The sequence below is a fragment of the Prunus mume genome, linkage group LG2, assembly GCF_029339155.1.
Source record: "Prunus mume cultivar Tortuosa linkage group LG2, ASM2933915v1, whole genome shotgun sequence".
Classification (NCBI taxonomy): Eukaryota; Viridiplantae; Streptophyta; class Magnoliopsida; order Rosales; family Rosaceae; genus Prunus; species Prunus mume.
In genome coordinates this window covers 13773806-13799334 of record NC_142699.1, presented here as the reverse complement: position 1 = coordinate 13799334, position 25529 = coordinate 13773806, and the positions used below count along the sequence as shown (strand labels likewise).

General features: G+C 39.9%; 5 protein-coding genes and 2 non-coding genes across 9 annotated transcripts; 4 read left to right on the top strand and 3 right to left on the bottom strand.

Annotated features, from left to right (window-relative positions):
- Nucleotides 1–341: 341 nt before the first annotated feature.
- On the bottom strand, nucleotides 342–1480 carry TLP-3 (thaumatin-like protein 3). Its single transcript, XM_008222530.2, has 2 exons — nucleotides 1339–1480; nucleotides 342–1218 (listed from the first exon to the last, which is right to left on the bottom strand). Exons 1-2 carry the CDS (start codon nucleotides 1394–1396, stop codon nucleotides 527–529), a joined length of 750 nt encoding a protein of 249 aa, XP_008220752.2. The 5' UTR covers nucleotides 1397–1480; the 3' UTR covers nucleotides 342–526.
- Nucleotides 1481–3695: 2215 nt separating this feature from the next.
- On the bottom strand, nucleotides 3696–6179 carry LPAT4 (lysophosphatidyl acyltransferase 4). 3 transcript variants are annotated; one of them, XM_089045090.1, is made up of 4 exons: nucleotides 6033–6179; nucleotides 5678–5882; nucleotides 4979–5581; nucleotides 3696–4487 (listed from the first exon to the last, which is right to left on the bottom strand). In XM_089045090.1, the coding sequence occupies exons 3-4, from the start codon at nucleotides 5548–5550 to the stop codon at nucleotides 3740–3742; spliced, it is 1320 nt and encodes a 439-aa protein (XP_088901216.1). In that variant the 5' UTR covers nucleotides 5551–5581; nucleotides 5678–5882; nucleotides 6033–6179; the 3' UTR covers nucleotides 3696–3739. The 3 variants fall into 3 exon arrangements, with proteins under 3 accessions (XP_088901216.1, XP_016647361.1, XP_088901215.1); XM_016791875.2 differs by lacking the exon at nucleotides 5678–5882 and having other exon boundaries at nucleotides 3696–4206; nucleotides 4357–4487; nucleotides 6033–6168; XM_089045089.1 differs by lacking the exon at nucleotides 5678–5882.
- Nucleotides 6180–8083: 1904 nt separating this feature from the next.
- Nucleotides 8084–9506, bottom strand: LOC103320804 (fatty acid elongase 3-like). Its single transcript, XM_008222528.3, has one exon. It carries the CDS (start codon nucleotides 9220–9222, stop codon nucleotides 8308–8310), a length of 915 nt encoding a protein of 304 aa, XP_008220750.2. The 5' UTR covers nucleotides 9223–9506; the 3' UTR covers nucleotides 8084–8307.
- Nucleotides 9507–13731: 4225 nt separating this feature from the next.
- Nucleotides 13732–15434, top strand: LOC107880559 (RING/U-box superfamily protein). The gene is made up of 2 exons (XM_016792580.2): nucleotides 13732–13876; nucleotides 14414–15434. Exon 2 carries the CDS (start codon nucleotides 14416–14418, stop codon nucleotides 15121–15123), a length of 708 nt encoding a protein of 235 aa, XP_016648066.2. The 5' UTR covers nucleotides 13732–13876; nucleotides 14414–14415; the 3' UTR covers nucleotides 15124–15434.
- A 3580-nt stretch (nucleotides 15435–19014) lies between these two features.
- PARVUS (Nucleotide-diphospho-sugar transferases superfamily protein) lies at nucleotides 19015–20684 on the top strand. The gene has a single exon (XM_008222527.2). It carries the CDS (start codon nucleotides 19167–19169, stop codon nucleotides 20301–20303), a length of 1137 nt encoding a protein of 378 aa, XP_008220749.2. The 5' UTR covers nucleotides 19015–19166; the 3' UTR covers nucleotides 20304–20684.
- A 3354-nt stretch (nucleotides 20685–24038) lies between these two features.
- Nucleotides 24039–24234, top strand: LOC148919683 (U2 spliceosomal RNA). Its single transcript, XR_016124877.1, has one exon. It is a non-coding gene; the product is annotated as a U2 spliceosomal RNA (small nuclear RNA).
- Nucleotides 24235–24880: 646 nt separating this feature from the next.
- Nucleotides 24881–25076, top strand: LOC148919682 (U2 spliceosomal RNA). The gene has a single exon (XR_016124880.1). It is a non-coding gene; the product is annotated as a U2 spliceosomal RNA (small nuclear RNA).
- Nucleotides 25077–25529: the final 453 nt, after the last annotated feature.

Here is a 25529-nt window from a genome sequence, read left to right as displayed (position 1 = left end):
AGTGAGAAACAAGACATGCAAAGATTTCAAACCCACGCGTTTTCGTAGGCTTTGCAATTAAGAATTTAAGATAAGCAAATCAAGGATTAGGATATGCAAATAAAATAAACAGGTTATGGTTATCAATCAACATCATTACCATTGCTTGTTTAGTTGGTGGAGGACTGGAGGTGCCAAGATTCTTCCAAATTAACTAGGAATTGCCTTCCCATCTCATGCATGCGACATGCGATGCGACCACCACAATTAGCCAACTTATTATTCTCATATTAAATTAACCATTTGTTAATTAATTCACTCACCAATCCAATCCAGCCAGAACCTATTAAACTAATTACAAGTTACAACAACAACGATCTGTTATTTCAAATCCAACTGCTAATTAACAAAACCTTAATAATAATAATAATAATCTTAAACCAATAAATCATATCAATTAATTAATATAACCAATAAGGACCTTCCATTCCATGCGCTATCTAAGAATTTATACCAATGTAATGGATAATTACTCTACTCAACTAGCTTATGATGACCCGGTTGGGCAAAACGTAATCAAGTAATCCGACCCGGCACAGGTACAAGTGCTGGAAGCGTCATCATAAGCGTAACTGTACGCTGTGGGGCATGCAGTCTTGAACATCACCGAGTACTGAGTTGGGGAACAGGTCTGAGGCGTCGCGTGGTCCCCGGTGCAGCAAAACTCCGGCGCGTTAAACGCTGCGCACGCGCTCCTGCACGCCACCACCTTACCCGAATCCGTCACCCGAAGCTCCGGTGGGCAGTTGCCATTCAAGTCGGCCACGCATCCTGCGTACTGGCAGTCGCCGGTTCCTCCGTTTGCCCTCAGCCCCATGGCCACATTGTAACCGTCCACCAAGCTGACGTCATAGAAATCCTTGTCACCCGGGGTCGACCCTATCGTGAACTCCGCCAAGGTAACTGGGGGTGCACCGCCCCCGACGCATTTTAGCGAGCCGCAGTCGCCGGTGAGGCATTTGCCGTTTCCCGAGTCGTCGAAGTTGCAGCCGGTTCGGGCCCAGAACCTGCCGGACCATCCCCGAGGGGCCGTGAGCTGGACGGACGAATCCGGCGCCAAGGCGAAACCGCCGTCGCCGAGAACTGCGGCGCCGTTTCCGGAGAGTGTGCCGGGCCAAACTGTGTAGGTGCAACGGTTCTGGAGAGTGAAAACGGTTGCGTAGACCACATTGCCTGCAGCTGGATTAACAAGAAGAGTAATAACATTAACCCAAAAACAAACAAAACGAGTTCAGATTACGTTAATCAATATAATTAGTGTAAGTAGTTGATTAAGAGGCAATAAGGAACGTACGGTACCTAATGAAAAGAGAAAAAGAAGAAGAGAGAGCTTAAGCTTGGAGGTGAACATGGCCATAACTGGAAAACAAGCCAAGACTGGGTGCGGAAGTTATAAACTTTATTTGATAGCTTTTGCTTGGCAATTGGTATTTATATTTGCTAGAGCTGAAATTTTGGCATTATAATTTCGTTCCTCTCTTTCCGTGACCGGTATAAGATACTAGGGGTGTTTTCCGGTGCGCGCAAGCATTTTCTGTATTTGCGGAATGCAGCAATGGGTGGCCGCCACGTCACCAAGTTCAAGACGGGCACCACTTTCTTTCCAGTTTTATGAGGGAAAGAGTTTTGTGGTTGGATTTGGTTGATCGAGGGTGTAGATTTATTTCTGAGCTGAGTGTGCAACTTTACCTCATCTTACTATGTGTAATCGTATCATCGATTAATTACTGTGGGGGAAAGCATTGCGTAATTTACTTTTTCTTGTTAATTTGGGTAAGGGATGATAAAATATTGGTGTGGCACGTGATGTGGCAGGTAGGTTGGAGTATCGAGTCACGTGACAAGGACGGTCCCTCGACGAGATCACATCACATAAAACAGCAACGTGGCAAACATCATCAATCGCACGACCTCCCACTCCCACTCTCAGTCCCTCTGATGACTCTGACACATTTCTAGAGCACTCACGGTGTATGTTAAATATACATCCCAAATCATTGGAATTGTTTCTAATTGAGAGATATAAATAGATGTAAATATACATCATCACCATGAGGATATAAAATAAAATATATATTTACATCTATTTTTACATCTCTTGCACGTGGGACCAACCCGAAAAAAGAAGAGAAAAAGTGAAGAAAAGTCATCATAAAAGAGTGAGACCTGCTGCTACAGTAATCGCTGGAAAAAAATTCACATGTGGAGTAATTTTGGGGATTTTTGGATGAAATCATATCTTCTCCGAATATAAATATTTTTAGGTTTATTTGTTTGAAAAAAATAAAATTAACCTAATACAAAAAAAATTTATTTGATAAAGTAAACACAAAATACAAATTTAGCACAAAAACGAATTAAGACAAACAAATCAATTATACATCTTTAGATTTACATTATTTCTCATTGGAGCAAAAAACATATTTACATCATCCGGAGGTGTAAAGGGGATGTAAAAGTGGCTTTACACCCCCAAAAATACACCCCCCACTGTGGATGCTTTTAGGCTTGTTAGTTTCATAATAAAATGCCACAATCTTTTTACACATTTTGGCGTGGTGATTTGCTTAAATAAACACAGTCTTTCCCTTGTAATTAATTTTCCTTTGAATGAATGTTTGTAGTGTTTCATGTCCTTTCTTTTCCAAGCCAATGTTTCTTATACAAAGTTAATCAAACCATGTTAACAGTAACTTATTTCTTGTTTCTCTCACATATCTTATTCGGCAGCACAAAAGGAATGGTTGGTTGGCCTTTCGGAATGGATCTTTTTTTTTTTTCCTTTTCCTTTTGAATAATGCTAATGAAATCATGTGCGTAAAAAAGGAAAGAGAGGTAAGAAGGACTCAAACGGGCCAATTAAACCAGCTTTTCCTACAGCGTTAAGCTACCTACCAGCAATAATCTTGACAAACTAACAACAATCAAGCAGGCCCCGTTACATGTCTAAACTTCAAATAGATATGTTGCTTTTGAAAATGAAATATGGAAAGTAGCTCCGTCGCTTTAATCTTGTATTTATTTATGTTTGGTGCCTTGGAATGAATTGGATAGTGTGACATTTCGAGGACTAGCGTGCTCCACCCAATACCAATTAAAGTCTTGGCTTCACATGTCCGGTTGTTAAAGTCAGGATGGTTCCAATTTGCATCCCTATTTATTTCTTGACATAATTTGTGTTCTGTATGTATATGTATACAAGTACAAATCCACCAAAAAGTTAGAAAGACGAAGAAAGCTGCTTCCACAAAAAGGTTGACAAGATTCCTACCCATTGCTTCACTCAATTAATCTCTACGACTACTAGTTGACACCTGCATTGTCTTTTGCATAAAGTTGATCACAACCCACCCCCAACCTCTCATTTGTTTGATTTTCTGTTGATATGATCTCCTTGTTTACAGTTTGTCTCATGACAGATCACACTTTGAACCTCATTACAGCAACATAAGATTCAAGGTGAGACGTTTGAAAATTTGTCACTGAAGACTAGTTATTAGAAGTCTTCTTCTGTAAAGTGAAAATGTGATGCTGCTGCTAGGGTTAATTATGGGCTGCAAATGAAGCTTCAAGCCATAACCATTGACAGCTAAAAGAGCTCAATTTGAAGCTCTGTTTCAATTTGGTGGCAAATACACAGGTGCAACAAATATAGGAAGAATGAAACATTCGCAAAACACTTCAAAAATGTGCTGTTTTTCTATTCAATTCTTGGTCTATTGCAAACACAAGTTGCTTTAACAAAGTCTAAAATTGGCATCGGTTGGATTTCAAAATAAGTAGCTGTAGCAAGGTATGCACATGATAAACCGACGTATATTTTAAACCAGACGGTTGAAAAAATGGTAAGGTAAATGAGCACGACAGTCAAAACAACTACCAACACAAAATTTACCAAGCACTTCAATGTGGACAGTTCCTCTTCGCCTCCTCCTCCTCCTCCTCCTCCTTCACTAGGGAAATGGCCTCGAGTATTGAAATCAGAGAGTAAGTTGTCCTTGAGCTGGAATGTGTCCGTTAACCAAGAAGCTGCATCCGCGATAGACTCTGGGATGTCTTCGATAGGGATACGGCGAACATGAATGTGAACTTCTGAAGGATCCACGCCAAACGCATTGTCCATAAATGAAGGGCATTGATTCTTGTATGCGATTGTCAAGTCATAAACTGCACCACAATTTGGAATATGAAGCGCATATAAATATAACAGGAATGGAATGTTAGACAAGATAAATTGGAGAGAGAGAGAGAGAACGGGGTTACAAACACATAATTTCCAGAATACCAATAAGAGAGTGGAAGTCTTGTGTAAATAACCTGCATCCAAAGAACTTCTTAGAGCTTCCAAGCAAGCACAAAAACCTTTCGTTCTTGGAAGCAGGACATGTGACAGTACAGGAAGTCCAGTTTCAGCAGCAAATATCTGACTCTTTTTGCATTTTTCTTCACTGTATACAAAACAAGGGGGTAAAAAACAAAACAACTAAATATCTACATACATTAATCTCTTAAAATGAATAACGAAGAATATTTTGAATGCACCATAAAAACTTGCAAGTTGGAAATATGCCTTATGACAGTATGAGATGAAACCAATGTTCGAAAGGTGACTGGTGAATGTAGAAATGGGGTCCAAAGGTAACTCAGTGCGGAGGAGTGCAGCAAAATTAGGCAATACTGTGGGTTTCAGGGAATAGGATTCTAAAAAAATCTCATTGCAGAACATAGACATGAGAAAGGATTCTCAAACTCATTGTCAACTGTCAAAACTGTGAAACTAACAGTCTAAGTTCAAACAATATGGATTTTCTTTTGCTGAAGTTAGAAATAGAAGCAATGGAGATCAAATAATCTTGAATATGATAAATTCAATATAATAATCTGAAAATACATGCACATAGATTGATAAGAAAGGCAGAGGGGGGGTAATAAGCAGTACTTATAATCAGTTCCTTCAGGAAAAATGGCCAGCCACAGAGGGTCTGCAGGATCAGCAAAGGACGAAAGCAATTTGCGCATAACCGGTTCATCAACTTCCCACTTCCTCTTCAAAGGGATAAACTCCAAAACATGAAAGCCCCAACCGAAGACAGGCAGCTTCATGAGGCTGCTCTTGAGGACATATTTGATGTGGCCGAGGGACCCTTTTCGCAATGCAAGATCCCACAAGTACATCCAATCAACCTCAGTTTTATGATTGGCAATGAGCAGAGTGCGTTCTTTCGGGGGCACGGTGTCACCAGTAAAAACCACTTTGGTCCCATTGATCTTTTCAAATAGGAAGGGCCACAAGGCCAGCCAAATACCAAAGAGGAGGGATATTGCTTTTCTGCTGCAACGTATGCTCAACAGGCGCAAAATTACAGCAATGATAGGCGCAAAGCACACAAGAATCATGAAAGCAGTAGAAAGAAACACTACCAAACATATCACACCCCTCACAACTCTAAGTGGAGTTAAGGGCCTGTGCTTCAGTTTACTATCAGGTTTCAAGGGACTGCAAACATCCATCTCGTTCCAGGAAAAACCTGACTCAATGCAGCTGCAATATTACCAAAATATGTCTTTAAGAAAAAGAATTTACTTCTCATTTCCCTTAAATAAACATGAAAAAAGAAACACAATAATAAACATGTACATGAACGAATTATGAGATATTCTAAACTAGTCGTGGAGAGGTTTCGAACTCGGGTGCAATAGGAAGGGCACACTGCTTCCGCCAATTGGCCTAACCCCACATTTGCACATGAACGAATTATGATTGACGTGATCAAGAATGTTGGTTTTCCTTTTGAGACATCGATGCCATTCTGGTTATCCAGGGAGGTAGATCAGATGCCTCCCTGAGATTTTGATGTTTCAATTTCAATCATATAATCACGAAGGAAAAAAAAAATACGACAAACGTAAAGACGATTTCCAGAGACGCAATTACAACAAGAACGACAACAACCGTAACCTTAAATCTGCAGACAACAAAACAATGTTGTTACCTCATGCCAACGTGGATTTAGAGAGAAGTTTTTGCTCCGAGAACGAAGAGTACGTTTGTGTTGTTGTTGTTGTTGTTGTTGGGTAGAAGGCAATAAAAGATCAGCGTTTCGAATAAATGCAAAAAATAATATTAATAAGGGATTTATATACAAGAGATTGGTGCCTTCATGTACACAAAAAAATGATTGCCAAAAATAATAAAAAGCCATTTATAAATATTGGATTGCATTCCTTCATATATAGCCAATGCAAAAAATATCATAAATAGGCAACGCTGAGCAAAAGTGCGAATATGGAAGTATTATCACACGGCAAACAAATGCAGCACAGACATGACATTCATTTACCATTTGTTCTAGAGAACGAGTCAAACCTAATAAAAGCTAGCTGTTGTTGCCAAAACAAAAAAGCACTCTTAAAATTTGTTGGATATAATTAGGTTGGGTTACACCTCTAATCATTATATTATTAAAACTAATAATAATTAAATAGATAAATAAACCAATCTTAGTTTGCACTACTTCTACTCCAATTCTGGAGTGTTGATGTTGGTGAACGGAGTGTGACGGAAGATTGACGGGTAAGTGGGCCGCATCGCGGGCTGAGTTAAACAGCCTGGTGGATTAAATTGTACAGCCCATCGTGGCCTAAACTACACTTGGATCGGCTTAAGATGGTTGAGGCAATTACCAAAGAAACTTATCTTCAAATGAATTTTATATTACAATTACAGTATTAAATAATATGTAATTTTTTTTAATCAATGGCGAGACGAGATGGTTCAAATTTGAGACCAAACAAAGAATTAATAATGTCCAAGCCATTAAAATATCTGGCAAAAACATATAGTAAGCTCCCAAATACAAGTTTGTATATTTTTAGAGTGGTGATTTCTTCACTCCTTTTTCTCCTATTTTATCCACTTACACTCCTTTTTTAAAACTAAAAAAGGAGTGTAAGTGGATAAAATAGGAGTGGGGAAATCATTGCCCTATTTTTATACAATGCTAGTTATTAAAGTTTATTTACCAAGAATGAGAGAAGCTATGAATCGAAAAACTTATATAGCAGAATCAACTACTTCCCCTAGTTAATTAGGATTCGAAGGTGGAACTATGTAATTTTTTTAGTCCTTATGTGTTAGTAAACACATCAAAAATCAGCACATAAGGTGGCACTAGAACCACAGTGAAAAAGTGGGTCAAACTCTCACATTCCCCAAAGTGCATTTGGGTTCAATTTATGTATAAGACAATCTTGAGGCAACCAAATATAATACTCTCATCTCCCCCTCCCTAACGAATGATGAAACACATCGAAAATCAGGAATTAGAATCATTTAATACTCATTCCTTATAAGTAAACATGCTAAATTTATACAAATACATGCCACTTAAAATGGGAAAAATATAATCATGGCAATGAAGGAGAACATCAAGTAGCCAATGGAGGCGATAAATGCATGACGATGTTGATGAAGATTGATAGAGGTAATCAAGGTACGAGTTAACGATATCTCCTATGCATTTGCCCAAAAGTTTGGTGGATTAAGCGCGAGGGAGTTGTGTATCTGGGGATTTTCTATTCTACTATTAATCTGGGTTTCTTCTCTCTCTTATCGTACTCTTTGTGTTGGGCCGTTGTTATTGAAGTTGGTGGACCTAGAACACTTATGTTTTGGGACAGGTGTGTTTCTGTTTGTCCTCCTTTCTTTTGGCCCCAATTATTTCACCAAAATTGTGCCTGACATTATGATAACATTATTTTTGCATCCTTTCCCTTTCTCTTAACAGGATGTCACGTTTTGGTTTACCATATTAGTTTTAATGACCAGAATATCATATCAGTGACGGCATGTCGTCGGTCATTGGTCAATCCAAAACTCAACAGTAGAACTTTTCTTGCAGAATGGACAAAGTACCAAATTCGTATAATTCTAAGTTTGGTTCTCAAGCGGCACCTTCCTCCTCCTCCTCCTCCTCCTCCTCCCTCACTTCATTCCATTGACTATTCAAATGGAACTTACAAGAATCCAATAATAGAGTCTTCGTCTTCGAACATTTACTTTTATTGAGGGAAAAAGATATATATATATATATAATATACACATGTTACATGTACACAAAGAATCTCATTTCCACCTAATATCTTTTGTTTGATAAAATACAAACAAAATATGTAAATAAAATCTCAAAGGGAGGACGTCCGAACCAGAACCCAAATGCGTTCATGCTTAGGGTTTGACTAACAAATCTCAAAGGATTGACTAACAAATTAACGACGTTTTTCCTTAACAATGACAACCTCCCGTTCATGCTTAGGGTTTGACTCCGAACCAGAACCCAAATGCGTGCCCAAACTCTCCACTTTCGCCACATTTGAATTTGTCAAATACATCTTCACGTAGAACTTCAAGAAGAGCAAAAGAATGGCGCCGTTGAGCACCGAATTGCAGACCCAAGCTCCCATCCCATTGCACCCGCCTTTCAAAATGTGCAGCGAAAGCACCCCAACATGGCAAACCAAGTTGCAGCCGAGCAACACCACCTGGCAATTCACCACGAACGGGAAACAGGCGCCGGGTAACCCGATTGCGGTCCAGAACCGGTACCCGTAGACCACTGAGTAAAGCAGAGTGGTGGAGAGTATGGCCAGGACCTGAAACGACTGAGAGAACTCGAGCCAGAGGAACGACATGAAGATGAGGATCGACTGGTTGAAGAGGTGGAAGAAGGTCAGCCTACGGCGGCCGAGGACGGTGAAGAACGTGCGGAACAGGTGGAGGAACCGAGAGAGGTAGAAGACGTAGGACCAGAAGAAGACGCGACCCGAAGGGCGGGTCCCGAGCGGGAAGCAGAGGAACCACTGGAATGGGGTGGTCTTGGTGCGCCGCCATAACCAGCGGGTGTCGCGAATCTCGGCAGAGGCGGAGACCAGGATGCCCGCGAAGATGACGGCGGAGATTAGGGCCATGCCGAGGCTATGCACGGCTGGGATTATGCCGAGTGGGACGGGGCGTCGGCGGCGGAAGACGGTGAGGATGAGGTGGAGGATGGTGGCGACGGCGATGTAGGCGGGGATGGCGGTGAAGAGGAAGGACCACGTGGAGCCCCATGATTGGGTGGTGCTCCATCGGAAGTTTACGATTGTTGGATGCTCCGATAGCCAGTACTTGATGCTGTGCGTCATGGGTTGCTTCTCATGTGTTGGATGAAATGCGAGAATGAATAGAGACCTGGAGATGATGTTGAACAAAAATCTGGAGCCTAAGAAATGTTTTATGAATGCGGGCGGATGGCGTTGGAAATAAAAGGCAATTTGATATAGATGGGATTTTGCTGAACAAATTGATAAGTCAGCTCAGCGGATTATAAAAGGAGAGATAAAAAATGGTGTGGACTGCGGAAGTTTCTTTCTTGGAGTGCTTTTGTTTTTTGTTCCGTTTTTATGCCAACCATTATTATTATCAACGCAACGCACCGCCAATGATTAAATCCCAAAGCCATTTTTGTTATTTTTTATTTCTCTAGAGAAGGATTTGGGACCCTGCAATAATAAACCCATTAGAGCGTGTCTCCTGTAGAGCACGAGTTGCTTGCACGACTATTTTGAAACTTTCTGGAGGTGAAAAAAATATGCTTGTTTGGACTTTAGAAATGCGCCTCTCTTTTTTTTTTTTAATAATTCAAAAAGATGAAATATGAATCACGAGGACAATAAAATTCCATTTGCGACAGAAGATATTTTGCACATAAATTTGACGAAAGTGATCGTGTATAGATATTTATGATAAGGCTTAGGCACAAAAGCACATGTGGCCAATTTCAAAGCACATCGTCCGCTAGATTCATTGTTTACTCCAGAAAATAATAGAAGCCCACCATTGCACTGGTATGGTAGTTGAAATCGTGAGCTGTCCACCCGATTTTCATTTTGTTCGGAGAAGGAGAAACCATGGAGCCTGTGAAGTGCAGGGTTGTGGTCAACATGTCAAATCAATACCACAGTCTTCAGATTATGAAAGTAGTAATTGCTTTAAATCATTATACTAGTGAATTGTTTATTTTTACTTTTTTTCTTTTACACGGCAATTTTGTTACAGTTCATTATGAACTTTTGGAAAACCAAAAAAATTGAGAAAAGAAGAGATTCGAATTTAGTATCTTTCAACATTAGAAAGAGAAGTAACGCTGAGCTACAAGTTAATTGATAAGTTTACTATGAACTTTAAATCTTGACATGATGAAACCAAAAATTCTTCACATTACTTACAATGGTTAACAAATAAAGTCAAATTGAAATAATATGTTTCTTAATTTCTTGTTAGAATCAAATTTTATTAGATAGAAGGCAAAAGCTGGTTACAACAAAGTGAGCTTCACAAAGGAATTCAACGATCGACAACACAAGAAAGCATAAAACCTATACATCATAAAACTTGAAGAGCGCATAAAGCCCAGAAAAGCAAAGGGCATACAAAAGGCAGTGAATACAGTATCACAGGATTGTAACAACTTGTACCAGTCTGTTAGTTTCTTATTTTGAATTCATTGTACAGATAATCTTAGCCTGTTAGTTTCTCTAGTTTGCATTCATTCAAATAGTTGTTCCTTAGAGTTAGGAAACAATTTCAAACTGCTTTATCTTTTAGGATTTCAAACAAGTGTTCTTATGTGTATTTAATTGCTGCAAAGTGTATATGAAACTTAGAGTTGATTTCCTCAATCTGATATGGTATCAGTAGTCTAAGCCGATCCATTTCTCACTTTCTCATCGTTTCCCCTGTTCTTCAGCACTCATGGCTACCGAGTCTGACCCTGCAACCATCCTAAACACCAATGCACCACATCAAACTCTCATCAGCATCAACGTTGCTGCTCAAGCTCCTCTCAAACTCTCCTATACCAATTACCTCTCTTGGAAATTACAATTCCAATCCCTCTTCATTGGCTATGATCTTCTTGGCTATATTGATGGGTCCAAACCATGCCCACCAGCCACCTTGACCCAAGAAAATACCACCACACCCAATCCCAGTTACAGTATCAATTGATGGCTCCCTTTCACCCACCATTATCTCCTTCATAGCTTAAGCCCAAACCTCTAAACAAGCCTGGACAATTCTAGCCAACACCTATGTTAAACCCTCTCGTGGCCGCATCAAACAAATCAAACACCAACTCAAAAACACCACCAAAGGCTCCCTTAGCATCACTGAGTTTATGCAATCCATCAAAACTCGAGCCGATGATCTTGCTCTTATTGGCCCCCCTTGATGAAGAAGAAATCACATACAAAATCATCAATGGCCTCGGTGATGAGTACAAAGAGTTAGTCTGCGCCGTCCAAGCAAGAGACACCTCTATCACCTTTGAAGAACTTCACGAAAAACTCCTCAATTTTGAAGCCTCCCTTCAAAGCATCCTACCTGAGCCACACCATTTTTGAGCTACTGCAAATCCCACATCCAAAACCAACACCAAAAATTGGCGTCCTTCTCCACCACAAGGCAATACCACCACCAACTGGTGCCCATCCTTCAACTTCACCAACCGCCCACCTGCTGTAACTCCAAATCCATCACAGGGCACTCGTCCTCCCAGGCCATACCTTAGCTCTGCCAAATTTGCAGGACTCGAGTCACACTGCCAAGCGGTGTCCTTCATTTCAGCTCATTCCAGTTCATACTCCCCCCTCCTCCAGCTCTTCCTAACAAGGCACACCATGGCAACCACAAGCTCATCTTGCCACCCATCCTTCCACCCCATCATCCTGGCTTCTGGACAGTGGTGCATCACACCAGGTCACGTCTGATCTCAGCAACCTCTCCCTGCTGACAAGGCACTGATGACATCATGATCGGAGATGGCTCTAATCTTGCCATCACCCACACTGGTTCCACCTCTCTCAAAACTCCCCACCATAACTTTACATTAAACAATGTTCTCTGTGTTCCATCTATGAAAAAGAACCTAATTTCTATTTCACAATTTTGCACTTCTAACAATGTTTCCATAGAGTTCTTACCATCCACTTTTCTTGTGAAGGAACTTCAGACCGGGGCAACAGTGCTCAAGGGACAAACTAAATATGGTGTATATGAGTGGCCAACCTCCTCCCCTTTGATTGCCTTCTCCGCAACAAAGACCACGTCCTTAGACTGGCACCATCGCTTAAGACATCCTGCTTTTCCAATTCTCAAACATACTCTAGTTTGCATTCATTCAAATAGTTGTTCCTTAGAGTTAGGAGACAGTTTCAAACTGCTTTATCTTTTAGGATTTCAAACAAGTGTTCTTATGTGTATTTAATTGCTGCAAAGTGTATATGAAACTTAGAGTTGATTTCCTCAATCTGATATACAGAACAGGGAAATGCCACACCACCTATAACTAAACAGCAGCATAATCAACACAAGCCCACACCCACCGGAGAAGAACTAGTAACCAATGCTGAAGACAGAAAATGGTGGTGGACAAGCCACCAAAGCTACAAATAGCAATACCATAATCCAAGCAATAAGTGACATAATCACTTTAAAAGCAACCCCAACTGCATACGAGTCACCAAGGAGAGGAGACCCTCATGTGGTTGAGGCGCTGAAGATGATGGTGAAGGGAAGGTGCCGAGAAATAGCCTCCAGTGATAAAAGGAGAAAATGCATATCAAGCACTAGAGGCTCTTACAAGTAAAAACTAGAAGAGAATATTGATCAACACCACAAAACGGGTTGAAAGCAAAAGCAACACAAAAGACTGAAGAGAATCGCACAGCACGCTTGGTCACCTCGTTTGCCACCAAATCACAGATAAAGGCGAATCACAGAGCAAAACCCGCCGGCAACACAACAATGGGAACAATAAACCAACTGGCCACAGGGGAAACCACTCAAGCCACCGAAACACAGAGGCAAACCCCATACAAAGTAGATCCAGAATGGGAGCAGAACAACGAAGCCACCCAAACCCAACCACACACTCCTTGCAAAATAAAAAAAATCCCAAAATCACAGCAAAAGAAAAGGCTTAGGAAGAAAACTCAAGGAGGGAGGGAAAGAGAGGACGGGAAACAAAAGAAGGAAATGAGAGAGGGGCGAGAGGAGAGGGGAGGGGCAAGACAGAGGCAAAGGAGAGGGGGAGGGATGGGGGAGAGCAAAAGGAGGTCACCCACCCCCAAAAGGGGGGTGGCGGCTAAGTCTCCAAGCCTTGGGTTTTCTTTCCTAGGGAGAGAGAACGGCTAGGTGAAGAAGAGTGCTCCACATTTTGTTTTTATTTCTTTATAATATGTTTATTTGGAGGCTTTCTTCTCTTGGTCAAAGTTAAAATAATATGTTTCTCTTGCATATGATTAGTTGGTGCAAAGTCATTTGAAACCATGATATATATATACTTTAGAAAACGATATTCTAACTACTTTAACGTATGGAAAGGGAGATCGACCTCGGATGCAAGGGATTGAGCACAATACATCGAACAACTGGCCTAACCGATATGTGAGAGAACCAAATTTGTTTAGGGTCCATAGCCATCAAGGACAATGCAACCCAAGTCCAGAGAAAGCCCACGGTTATCAACCCTCTTGCAACCAACTGGCCCAGAACAACATCGTTGATTTATGAATCCATAATCCATCCGACGGCTAGAAATCGAGGAGTCACAATCCACCATTGGAAAGCTGCCAGCTGGGCAAGGAAAATAATCTCCTGTCCGGAGATCTCCAAACGCGTCAATACTGCATCCCCCACCAAACACAAAATTCTTTGCTCTTGCTTCCCGTCAACGGATTTCTCTCGCCAATACTCGTATTGACTTGCCTTCGATTCCTCTACTTCTTCTATGTGAAGGTCAGTGTTAATCTCTGTCCTAAATTTTGTTCATATATTTGATCGGATTATTGAATTGATTTATTTTTCTTTTGTCTCTGCATTTTTTTTGCTAATTGTAATTAGCAGATTCTGAGAATCGATTGTGAAATTTTCAAATTCATGTTTAAAACTGTGCCTTTGGCTTATTCTATTAAGATTTTAAGAGATCCAGGGGTTTTGAATCGTTTTGTATGAAACACGAAATGTTGAGACTAAATTTATTACTCTCATGATCAAGAAGGGCCAAATAATGATTGTATAGAAATTTGTTATGAATTAGAAATTATTCACGCCTTTATTTACAATTTTGGTTGGGTTTTTAATCATTGTTATGCTTTGGCTGGAATTATGAATAGACTTTATCTTCTAATTTTTTTTTTTATAAAAAAAATCGTGCTAAACCAGTGTAATTTGGGCGTTCCTGTATATAACGATGCTTATGAGTTGTGGTTTAAGGTAATTGAGATGTTGCAGTGGCTGGTTTTGATTTAATGTATTACCTAATTTATCTTCCAGGGATGGCAAGTGGGTTCGGGGAATCAACGAGCAGGCCATCCCAAGGGCCTTCTTTCTCCAGCAGCAACAATAACAACAGCGATGCTGGTAATTTTGAATGCAATATCTGCTTCGACTTGGCCCAAGACCCCATTGTCACCCTATGCGGCCATCTCTTCTGCTGGCCTTGCCTTTACAAATGGCTCCACATTCACTCCCACTCTCAGGAATGCCCTGTTTGCAAAGCCCTCATAAAGGAGGAGAATTTGGTGCCCTTATATGGTAGGGGAAAGACATCAACCGACCCAAGATCGAAGGCAATACCTGGTATTAATATCCCAAACCGTCCAGCAGGACAAAGACCTGAAACAGCTCCTCCACCAGAACCAAACCATTTTCCCCCACGTGGGTTTGGATTCATGGGAGGCTTGGGGGGTTTGGGAGGTTTTGCACCCATTGCAACCACAAGGTTTGGGAATTTCACCTTTTCGGCAGCTTTTGGTGGCCTTATCCCATCTCTCTTAAATTTTCAGCTACATGGGTTTCCTGATGCTGCAATGTATGGTGCAACTGCTGGATTTCCTCATGGGTTCTCAAATTCATTTCCTGGCGGCCATCCACATAGATACCATCTTCACAGGGCTACAGGTCAAGGACAACAAGATTATTTCCTGAAGATGTTGTTTTTATTTGTTGTAGTTTGTGTACTTGTGGCTCTTATGTGGCAATAGATTGAATATGCTATCAATTTCAAATTGCTAAGTTGCTAACTGATGTTTAGGGCGTGGTCAACCTCGTGGTTTTGTATATCTGCTAGTTTATCTTTGTTTTTCTGATCAGGGGAAGTGTTGATAATTTACTATTACCAGTCATGTTGTAGAGTTTTTTACGTGTCACTGTCATCAGAATGGCCATTGTGGTTTACTTGACATGATAGCTATGGTTGTTTGACATGATAATTGTGGTTTGCTGGATTATTAGCGAACTTCACATGCAATGTATGACATTACTTTGTATTCTTGAATGGTATGAAGTTCTCCTAGATCTCATGATACTTTTATCTGCGGAATCCGATGTATACTGTCTGAATTTGACACTTTTATGTGTGCATGCCCTGCGTGAGTGGTAGATCTGATTGTCATGGAATGCGTACCATTTTTGACATGTTTTCTACAAGTTAACACAAGTATACGAGAATACAAAGCAATTATTATTTTTTGGTCTGAAGAATACAAAGCAGTTAGATATGCATCAATCTTGTCTAAAGATGCATTGTTTATTTGCAACACAAGTGTTCAAACTGTTTTTCTGTCGAGCTTTTTGTTAGTCTTCTGATTGATCTGATCCACCAATTTAATGGATACCTACTGCCTGCATGTGGCCCCTTTTTCTAGCTCTGGATTTGCTTCGTTCAATTATTTATCGACATTACTTTTTCTAGCTCTTGTAATTTAGCTTAGGCCATCTCTAATCCTCCTCTAAACAGTTTACCAAGTTCAAATTGGTTGTTTGGGGCTCCTCTCCTCAAGTTTGATTTATTACTGGAATACTCTCGTCAAACTTTGGCTTTTACCTCTACCATATGCTTTTGTTAGAAAAGAGAGAAAAGAAAGAGTTATGCAGTCCCGATTAACATCCTTTTTTGAGTATTTAGATTTATTTCCATGATCCATCCAGACTTGCCTTTAAAAATAAACGATTTTTTCTACTTTAATGTGATAGAGGCTGGCCGGGCATATATACTTGCTTGCAGTGTGACAGAATGCCATTGGAAAACGCCAATACAATACCACCTCAAAGGAGAGGCAAAAGTGGCACCGGCTTGGCCTAATTGGCCTCAACGAATTGACTTGTAAATTGTCGCTTAGTGCTATAAACATATCTTGTCTTCTTCGCAGCGAGTTAGGCACACACAGCTAATAAATAAAAATAAATACATTTCATTAAAATAAAATGAAAAAACTGTATTCTTGACAAACTAAACTAGTTCGCATAGAGCTTCTCTTTTAAATTTATATATATATATAAAAAAAAAAGTAGTGTCGAGTTCATAAGGAGGTTGTATAGGTAGGTTTCCAGAAAGTAGAGAAAATTATTAGGAGGCATGAAAGTCACCTCTCAATATTAAAAAGTTTGACTTTGAATCTTTGAACGTACCCACCACCATGCTTGCTCTCCTCTGCTGCACGCGAAACACGACTGCAATGCACTGCATACTACTAGGGTATGTATGCGTCAGCCACCGACAAATACAAATTGTATGCACTTTGATGATCCATGGATGCAAAGGAGAGGAGATGACTTTCGAGCATGTACTAGTATATTCAAAACAAATTAATACTAATAATAATGGCGCAAATTTCATAAGGATTCGAAATTGTAAAATTAATTTATGCAGTAATTATATAGTTGGTTAATTAATTATGTGCACGCAATTAATATGCAAATCCCAATCCCAATCCCTAGCGTCTATCTTTAGAATTAGATAGAGGAGAAGCTTTAGCATGTGCATGGTGAAGTTCATTTATGCTTCCTTTTATGACGATCATGGCCCACGCGCGTTTTGGCTTGTCGGTGACTGTGTGACCACTCTTTACATAAACTCAATTAAAAATAATTAATTCATGTCATCTCTATTCATTCCGTGCTCCATTTTTTTTAGCGCAACTTAACTATTTTCATGCGGTGTTGCTGAAAATATAGATCAGTAAGAAAGATGAAGAAAACCTTCGTGATATGAAATTGAAGAACCTGGATAAGACTTGTTTATGACATCATCATTTATGGTTAATCTTAATTAATTTCCTCCAAAGTGCAAAACCATGACATAAGAATAATGATAACGATGCTTTGGATATTGACTTTTGGGTACATGATAATGATGGCATTGTGTGTGACGGTGATGTTCACCATAGTAAATAAATTGTTTAATTCTTTGAGTTTGTTGCTCTTATTTGAGTAATAAAATCAAATAAAGTATACCAAGTGTGTTCTAACGAATCTGGAAAACGAATTTTGAACGTTTCTTCCTAATTTCTGCTCACAAATGCCTTACTAATTCTGATCTAACCTGCAAAATGAGGGGAATATTTGTTTTCCATGATTTAGCTGCGAAGAAGAACAAAAGAACAAGGAAAATCAATGATTAAGTATCTGTTAAGGAAAGTCGGAGTCGAAATTTACTTAATGACACGTATAATCCACAAAATTAAACAATAATAATATATGTTGCTAGCGACGATCCAACAATTAAGTAGGTTTATAATTGAAAAAGTTGGCATCTCCGACCACATGACATAATTAGTTTAATACATTTGAGGTTTTAGCACATGATATGATTGTGACATAAAATATTTTATCCTCGTCTCCTCTGGTCTGGAATGGAGTATGCGTGTGTTAGGAGAAAACTTGGTAACAAAACCAAGTATGAACTTGTCTTGTTCGTTTCCTTTGAATTTTTATGCGGCTCTCTCTCATTTGGTTGCTCAAAAATAGTTTTCCCGACGGCGATACATCAACACTTTGAGACAGAGAGGGATATCGTCCTATTATTATTGTATTGACCATAAAATAAAAGTGAGGAAAATGAGAAAAATATTTTTGTGATGAGAAAGATTAATTGTTACGAATCCATGAGTCTACTAGTAGAGGAAGCATCCACGACCATGCGATTTGACAGACAGAAAGCTTCAATTCAAGACATGTACAAAGCTGTGGGGCCCAATCGACGTTGTCATGAAGAAAAACAAAGGGTGAGATGATCTAATCGAGTCAATTCAATCATTCCCAGCCTTTGCATCTCTCTACGCCGCCCTTTTCTATTCATTTGGGTTTGGCACCCTTTTACTTTTTCTTATTATGTGCGTAATTTAATTATTTTGGTTCCTAATGATTTATTTGCATTCCTGATGATAATTTATTTTCTTATTATTAATCTGTTTATAGAGATTTCTTCTTTTGTTTTTCAAGACATGTTGGATAATGATATCTTATGACTTAATTTGTTTATGGCCAAATAAGTCGGACATTTTATAGGTCCTATATAACGAGTTAGTTTTTGGTGAACTGTCCGTAGTCAGTCAGTAATAGTATAATAATAAATAAACAAATAAATAAAGAGAGGCAGTCAGTCTTTATAAAATCCCTAAAAAGCTACCAAATCAATTCTAATTCTAATTTGGTATGAACAAAGAATAACCAACTTGGCAATTTCAAAATAGAAAATTTACCTACTCGTACAAATTTGAATCCACTTACCTACTACTAAGGCATAATTAATGTAATTCTTTCGATGAATCCACAACAAACTAGAGAATAATATCAGCTAACGAAAAAAGAGTATTAATTTGTAAATTAGTGATCTTAAGTTCGAACCCAATGACACCTTGATAATATGTGTATGAGAAACCCCTTTTTTCTTTATAATTTAAATTAAAAAAACAAGAACATTGAACTAGAAAGAAAGAGATGCATTGCATCATCATTCATCATAGCTATGGCCTAAATGTGAACTCAACAACTCCCTCTTCCCATGATATTCTTCACTAAAGAGCCTAAAGCCCCTCCTTTCCCATGCCCTGCACACACTGCACCCATCCAGCTATTCATTCCAATTCTCCTCTCTTTATTTATCTTTATATTTCAAAAAAGAAAAAAACTTACAAAGAATACAAAAGCGTGTTGTTTAAAGTTTAAACCCCCTGCCCATATATAAAGCTAAAGCTATCCCAATATATACAGATCTCACTCTCTCCCTCACTTCCATTTTCAAACTATGCCCATGCCTCCCCCTCAGCCACCACAACTCCTCCCCCTCCTCCTCCTCCTCCTCTTTGCCTTCCTCATCATCCTCCTACTTCCCGCTCCCTCAGTCTCTGCTACCACCACAAGCACATCCAATGCCACCACCACCACCACCCAACAATTTAGGGAAGCCCCTCAATTCTACAACTCCCCAGACTGCCCTTCCATCACCCCCCTCCACCACGACGACGTGGACCCCGACGAGTCAGACGATGACCACATGATGATCTGCTCCTATCAAGCCGTCCATGTGGCAATGACACTCGACACCGCCTACATCCGCGGCTCCATGGCCGCCATCCTCTCCGTCCTCCAACACTCCTCCTGCCCCCAGAATGCCGTCTTCCACTTCGTTGCTTCCGCCACCGCCAACGCCTCCCTACTCCGCGACACAATCTCCTCCTCCTTTCCCTACCTGAAATTCCGAATCTACCCCTTCGACGACTCCCACGTCTCCGGCCTCATCTCCATCTCCATCCGCTCCGCCCTCGACTGCCCCCTCAACTACGCCCGCAGCTACCTCGCCGACCTCCTCCCCTTCTGCGTACGACGCATCGTCTACCTCGACTCCGACCTCATCCTAGTCGACGACATTGCCAAGCTCGCCGCCACCCCCCTCGGCCCCTCCTCCGTCCTCGCCGCCCCCGAGTACTGCAACGCCAACTTCACAACCTATTTTACCCCTGCCTTCTGGTCCAACCCCTCACTCTCCCTCACCTTCGCCGACCGCAAGGCCTGCTACTTCAACACCGGCGTTATGGTCATCGACCTCGACCGCTGGAGAGGCGGCGACTACACCACGAAGATCGAGGAGTGGATGGAGCTGCAGAAGCGGGTGAGAATCTACGAGCTCGGCTCGCTACCGCCGTTTCTGCTGGTGTTCGCCGGGAACATAGCGCCGGTGGAGCATAGGTGGAACCAGCACGGGCTCGGAGGTGACAACTTCAGAGGGCTTTGCAGAGATCTGCATCCTGGTTCGGTGAGTTTGTTGCATTGGAGCGGGAAGGGGAAGCCATGGGCGAGGCTCGAGGCCAACAGGCCTTGCCCTCTGGATGCTCTCTGGGCTCCTTATGATCTCCTGGAAACGCCATTTGTTTTGGATTCATAAAAGTGTGGAACAAAACGGTGCGTTCTGGGTTTGAGATGTGAAGCCGCCGCAGACTGTGAATTGTGCGTCGTCGTCGGATGATGAGCGAGCGAGCTTGTGATGATCAGTCTTGGCTTGGAAATGCGATTGAAGAAGGTCGGTGGAAGGAAACATAATTGAATTGTATGTAGATGATGATACAGGTACATCTGGAAAATATGTATAAAAAAAAGACTGACGATGTATACTCAAAAAGTAATAAAAATGGAATAAATCATGAATTTTTGTCACCAATAGAAGTGTGATATATAATGCGTAATTGTATCATATTCGTCTGTAATTCATGTATAGCAAAAGAGCTGTTTTAATTTGGTGGCTTAATTCATGATATTTTGGTTTAAATTAGTAAATCAATATTGTTCATACAGTTTTTGTTCAATGTGCGTCTCTTTGCACATGTGGCGGAGAAAGTGAGAGATCGATTTTCCCACCAGGCTAAACTATATGTGATTATAACTATAACGAAGTATTTGATTTAGTGACATTTATCTCCACGTAGTTTAACTTAAAAAAGGTTTGAAGTTCGACTCATATGAGACAAAGATTGTGTATATTTATAGTGGTAATGCGGTTGAGTGAATTACATTTGGTTAGTAGGTTAATTATCTCTATTACCATCAAAAGTAGCTAGTAGAAGGGTCCATTAACCCTTCGTTTGATTTGGAGAGACTGTGTAGTTTGGATTAGCAATCGGTCATAGCGACTGAAAACTCAAGATTAATGTCTTATTATGGAATGATTTTCAAACTTCATTAAATGCAGTCTTCGAAGTTGTTTGTTATTAAGTTTATATTCAAAGGATGTAAATATTCTCCATTATTTAATTGGGTGGGGTTTGCTTCTAATGAACGTATCAGCTGGAAAGACATTTGCCAGCTTATTTGTCTCTTAAACTAAGTAACAAAAAAAATTAGGTTGAGGATGGTACGTAGAAACGTACTCTGAGTCTATCTAGAGGCATTGAGTCAGTGTTAATGAAATAATATGAGTAAACAAGTTTCTTTCTATTCTATTCTACCAACAAACTTATGCATTCCCATTCCCTTCACTTACGATTTGAACAAAGTTTGACTTGATAAAAAGGCCAACCTATGGCTATGAGGTTCTTCATTCGAAGCCTTCCCTTCCATTGGCAGAGGGAAAGAAAAAAGTTGCATGGAACCAAAACTTACCCAACTGCTTGTCAATCTGCAGTGCAGGCAGCCACAATCGAAATGACTCAATTAATAATAGTGTCTTTGAAAATAAATAAAAAAACAAACGAATAAATGACATATTGAAAAAAGTAATTGTCATCCATCGTGGCTTCAACTATTTTATATTTGGTTTCTAGTCGAACAGATCGTTCAAATGCGAATGCCGGCCAACCTGTTAGTTTTCTATTTTAAATTCTATAAGTATATATATATATTTATTTATCTGAGACAAATGATATGGAGTGTCGGTAGAAGGGGCAAAACGACAAGGAAAAAGGTCGCAATGCAAGCCGTAACTAAGAGAAGGACCACGCGGCAGCATACTTTTATATTCAAGAGGTTAAAAATTTGTACGGTACTTTCCCATGCGAGCCGGATGAAGAAGAAGAAGAAGAAGATCGTACGCATGTGGGTCCCACGTACTTTTAGGTCCTGTTTTACAATTAACGACTCCTCCTCTCTTCCCCCGGCCAAAGCACAAAAACTTATATAAAATGAAAATAATACTATTTTGTTATTTTTAGTCAATTATATTATGTTAAGTGAAAAAGTTATTATTTGTAGTATAATATGATTGCTCGAGAATAGTAAATACTTTTATTCCCGTCACACACAAGTGTTTTTCTTGCCAAAAAGCTGTCATGCCGATCCTCTTTGGTTCTTGTACGCGTTCTATTTCCTTCCATTTAATCATCTGTTTTTTTTTTCTTTTCTTTTTAATACTAATTTGTTTTTAATACGCGTATTCAATTATAGGAATAATTAAGGGATGTCCTCAATCTAAATATTCTGTAGTAGGTGTTTACTAAATCTGTAACCAAATAATTCAGGCTGATTTCTTCCAACCAAAGATACAAGATGCGAGGCATGATTATAACTTAAAAAATAAAATACAAGATAAGTATACATATATTCCTCTGTTTATTATTAATTGATCATATGTCCGCGATAGATAGATTAATCTACCTACCATGATCATCACAACAAACCTGGACTTGGAGAATACTCCTGCTCTACTCTTTCTTTAAGAAGTATATATATATACAAGAGTTATCATTGACTTTCATATTTCTTCTTAAGTACTTGTTTCAATTATTTTTAGAAGGAAATTAGTTAACAAAATCCAGCATTACTGATAAGATGGAGAACATGAATGAAGTATCCATCTCACAGGCTCAAAGCTTTGCGTTTTTGGACCACCAGTTTTCTCTTCTGACAACAACTTGGGCAATTGAAAAATGATGCTTGCTTTGAAGTCTGCGGTGAAAGTATGGTGAAGTGGTCTTCATCCACGGTGGTACCTAATAGACGTTTCATAAATAGCTATGTAGCGACATTTCATATAAAGCTTGGATGTCATTATTAATCCCACTAATGAACACCCCTCCACGAATGTCACTTGTATTAAAACACAAAATTTGAAAACAACTACACAAAAACGAAGCTGAAAGCCTTGGTAGGGCTTCGGTGTGCTGCTAAGTGGGATGACCTGAAAATGCATTGCTTCCCTGGTTGATGGTCAACTTTATACCTTTCTTCACATGTAGGTGTTTCCAATTTTCTACGCAGAGCTCAGCTGAATGCTGATACTGGACATGCACATGGCATATTATTTGTGCCTGCCTGCCTGTCAATTATGGTGGTGCCTGTAAGTATACGTTTTTATTAACATGACGCATACCTCCCACCAATTAATAAATAAAAAGATGTGACTTGACTTTCTCTTCTTTTTCTTTTTTTTGAGAGGGAAAGCTTGTTGTTGCTATTCGGTGTCTGTCCTGGATTTGATGTCAATATTTTTGTATAATCTTAATTTAATCAACAAAATTAAAGTAAGGAGGGACAATGATGTCATGTTAAATTCATGGAGGACCCATTCATGAAGTCAGTGGAAACTCTCAACTTAAAAAATAATTGAGTTTTTAAAGTCCACGTGAAGGCCCAGTTTACTGAAAATTGAACTGATTGAAGGATCTCTTGAGTCGACTAAATATGTGGATCTGCAGAAAGAATGTGAACATGAGAAAAAGATATCAATGTACTTCCACATTTAACTCAGATGTGTTTTTGAGAACGCACTCATAGTTTCAGGGAGGTCCTTTAATATTTGAAGACTAGAATCTCTATGAGAAAAAAAACAAGAGAAGAGAAGAGAAGAGAGCCAACCCCTTACGGAAAAGTCTCTGTGCTCGATTCAGATTTTCTCAGTTGGACAAGCCATTTTCAAGAGCATTTGGTTCGACGGAAAAAGAGAGAGCTTTCGCAATCGTTCAATATGTGATGTGATAGTAACTGTAACATTAGTAAGAGCCAATGATCTCGGACTGCACTTCACATGTTTTTGTAAAGTGACTGTATGTTAACCGATGGTCTCTGTGAAATTAGTAGGAGCCAAACGAGTTATATTTTGCGTTTGCGACTTTTGTCCCACATCGGAGACATCCAGAAGCAGCGAAGCAGCTGGGCGTATAAAACTGAATGAGGTGATGGGTTTCAACTCATACCTTTCTCGGCCTTTTGGCTAAGATCAAGTGTAGTATCTGTTCTTATCAGTTTAATATCTGATACGTGGGCCAATGGCCCACACGATATTAAATTAATTTATTTAGGGGGAGAGCCCACCACAGTAGCTTGCTATTGGGGTTCTCGAGCGTCGCCCAAGCGTTGCACTATAGCATGGGCCTGGCGCACCCCACCAAATCTAGTTTAGAGTTTTATTTGGGCCTGCAATCTCCAAGCGAAGTACAATTACAAAAAGAAACCAAGTGAGCATAAGCCCTTTTTAACTGTTTTTTGGGTCAGCCAGTCAGCATAAGCCCTAACAAGCTCATGAGCATCGCCAACTGAATAATTTTTCTTGCGAAGACAGACAATTCATTCAAATATGGTTTGGGTTGGTGAAACATTTGAGCTCTAGACTATATAATATATATGAACAAATTATACAATTAAGACTTGAGGTTTGGCCTAAACTTTTGGTGCTTTGAAGCCAGTTTGAAAAAGCCTAAGTCGGGTTCAGCTTCAGCTTCAGTTTTCGGAGAACGGTGTTAAGGAGTTGGTCGGAGAACTCGAAGGACAGCTTTTTAAGGGCATCGTACAGCTGGAACTAAACTTTTCTTCTTACTATTGTAACGAAAAATAATAATAACTTTAACCAGCCAATGCACTCTGTGGTGTTTCTAAGCAGACCACAAACTTGTGAAATTGATGGAAAAGAGAATAATGATCGTGGGGAAAAGAGAATGCATCACATCTTGCGTTTTTTGGTCCCATATCGCCAGCATCATCAAACAGGGAAGCTTGCATGCCATATAAAGACGAAAACGTGTTGCTGAACAACGCATACCTTTCTCGGCCTTTTGGCTAAGATCAAGTGTAGTATCTGTTCTTATCAGTTTAATATCTGATACGTGGGCCATCGGCCCACACGATATTAAATTAATTTCTTTAAGGGGAGGACCCATCACAGTAGCTTGCTACTGGGGTCTTCGCGCGTCGCCTCCGCGTTGCACCACAGCACTGGCCCGGCGCACCCTCCAACTCCAGTTCAAACCTGTGTCAATGTTAAAATTTTGTCAAGTCAGATTCCTAAATATTATTCATTTGGACTGGAAAAGAGCTTTCAAAATGCTTAATACTTTCACTTGTTAATATTTAATGTGATTATTGGTGAGAGAAATCAGTCATGTTCCCCACAGGCCAATTTCATGGCAACTCTTTAGATGTTGGAAGGGTCACGTATATCAAATGTTGACGCAAGTGGGTGAGAGAGTGGCAAGTCACAAGTGATTACGTAAATGTTATTTATTCTAACAAGAATTTCGAGGTTGCTTCACCGCATTTAAACAAAGCTTGTGTATAAATCAGCTTGGTCATTAGCTTACTCACGAGTCACAAGGTTAAAACCCATTGCAAAGTAAGTCAATCTCGCAAGTGTCGCCCAATTGCTATGCTGATGGCTATGCTGATGACTCCTGAGAAACTACACTAA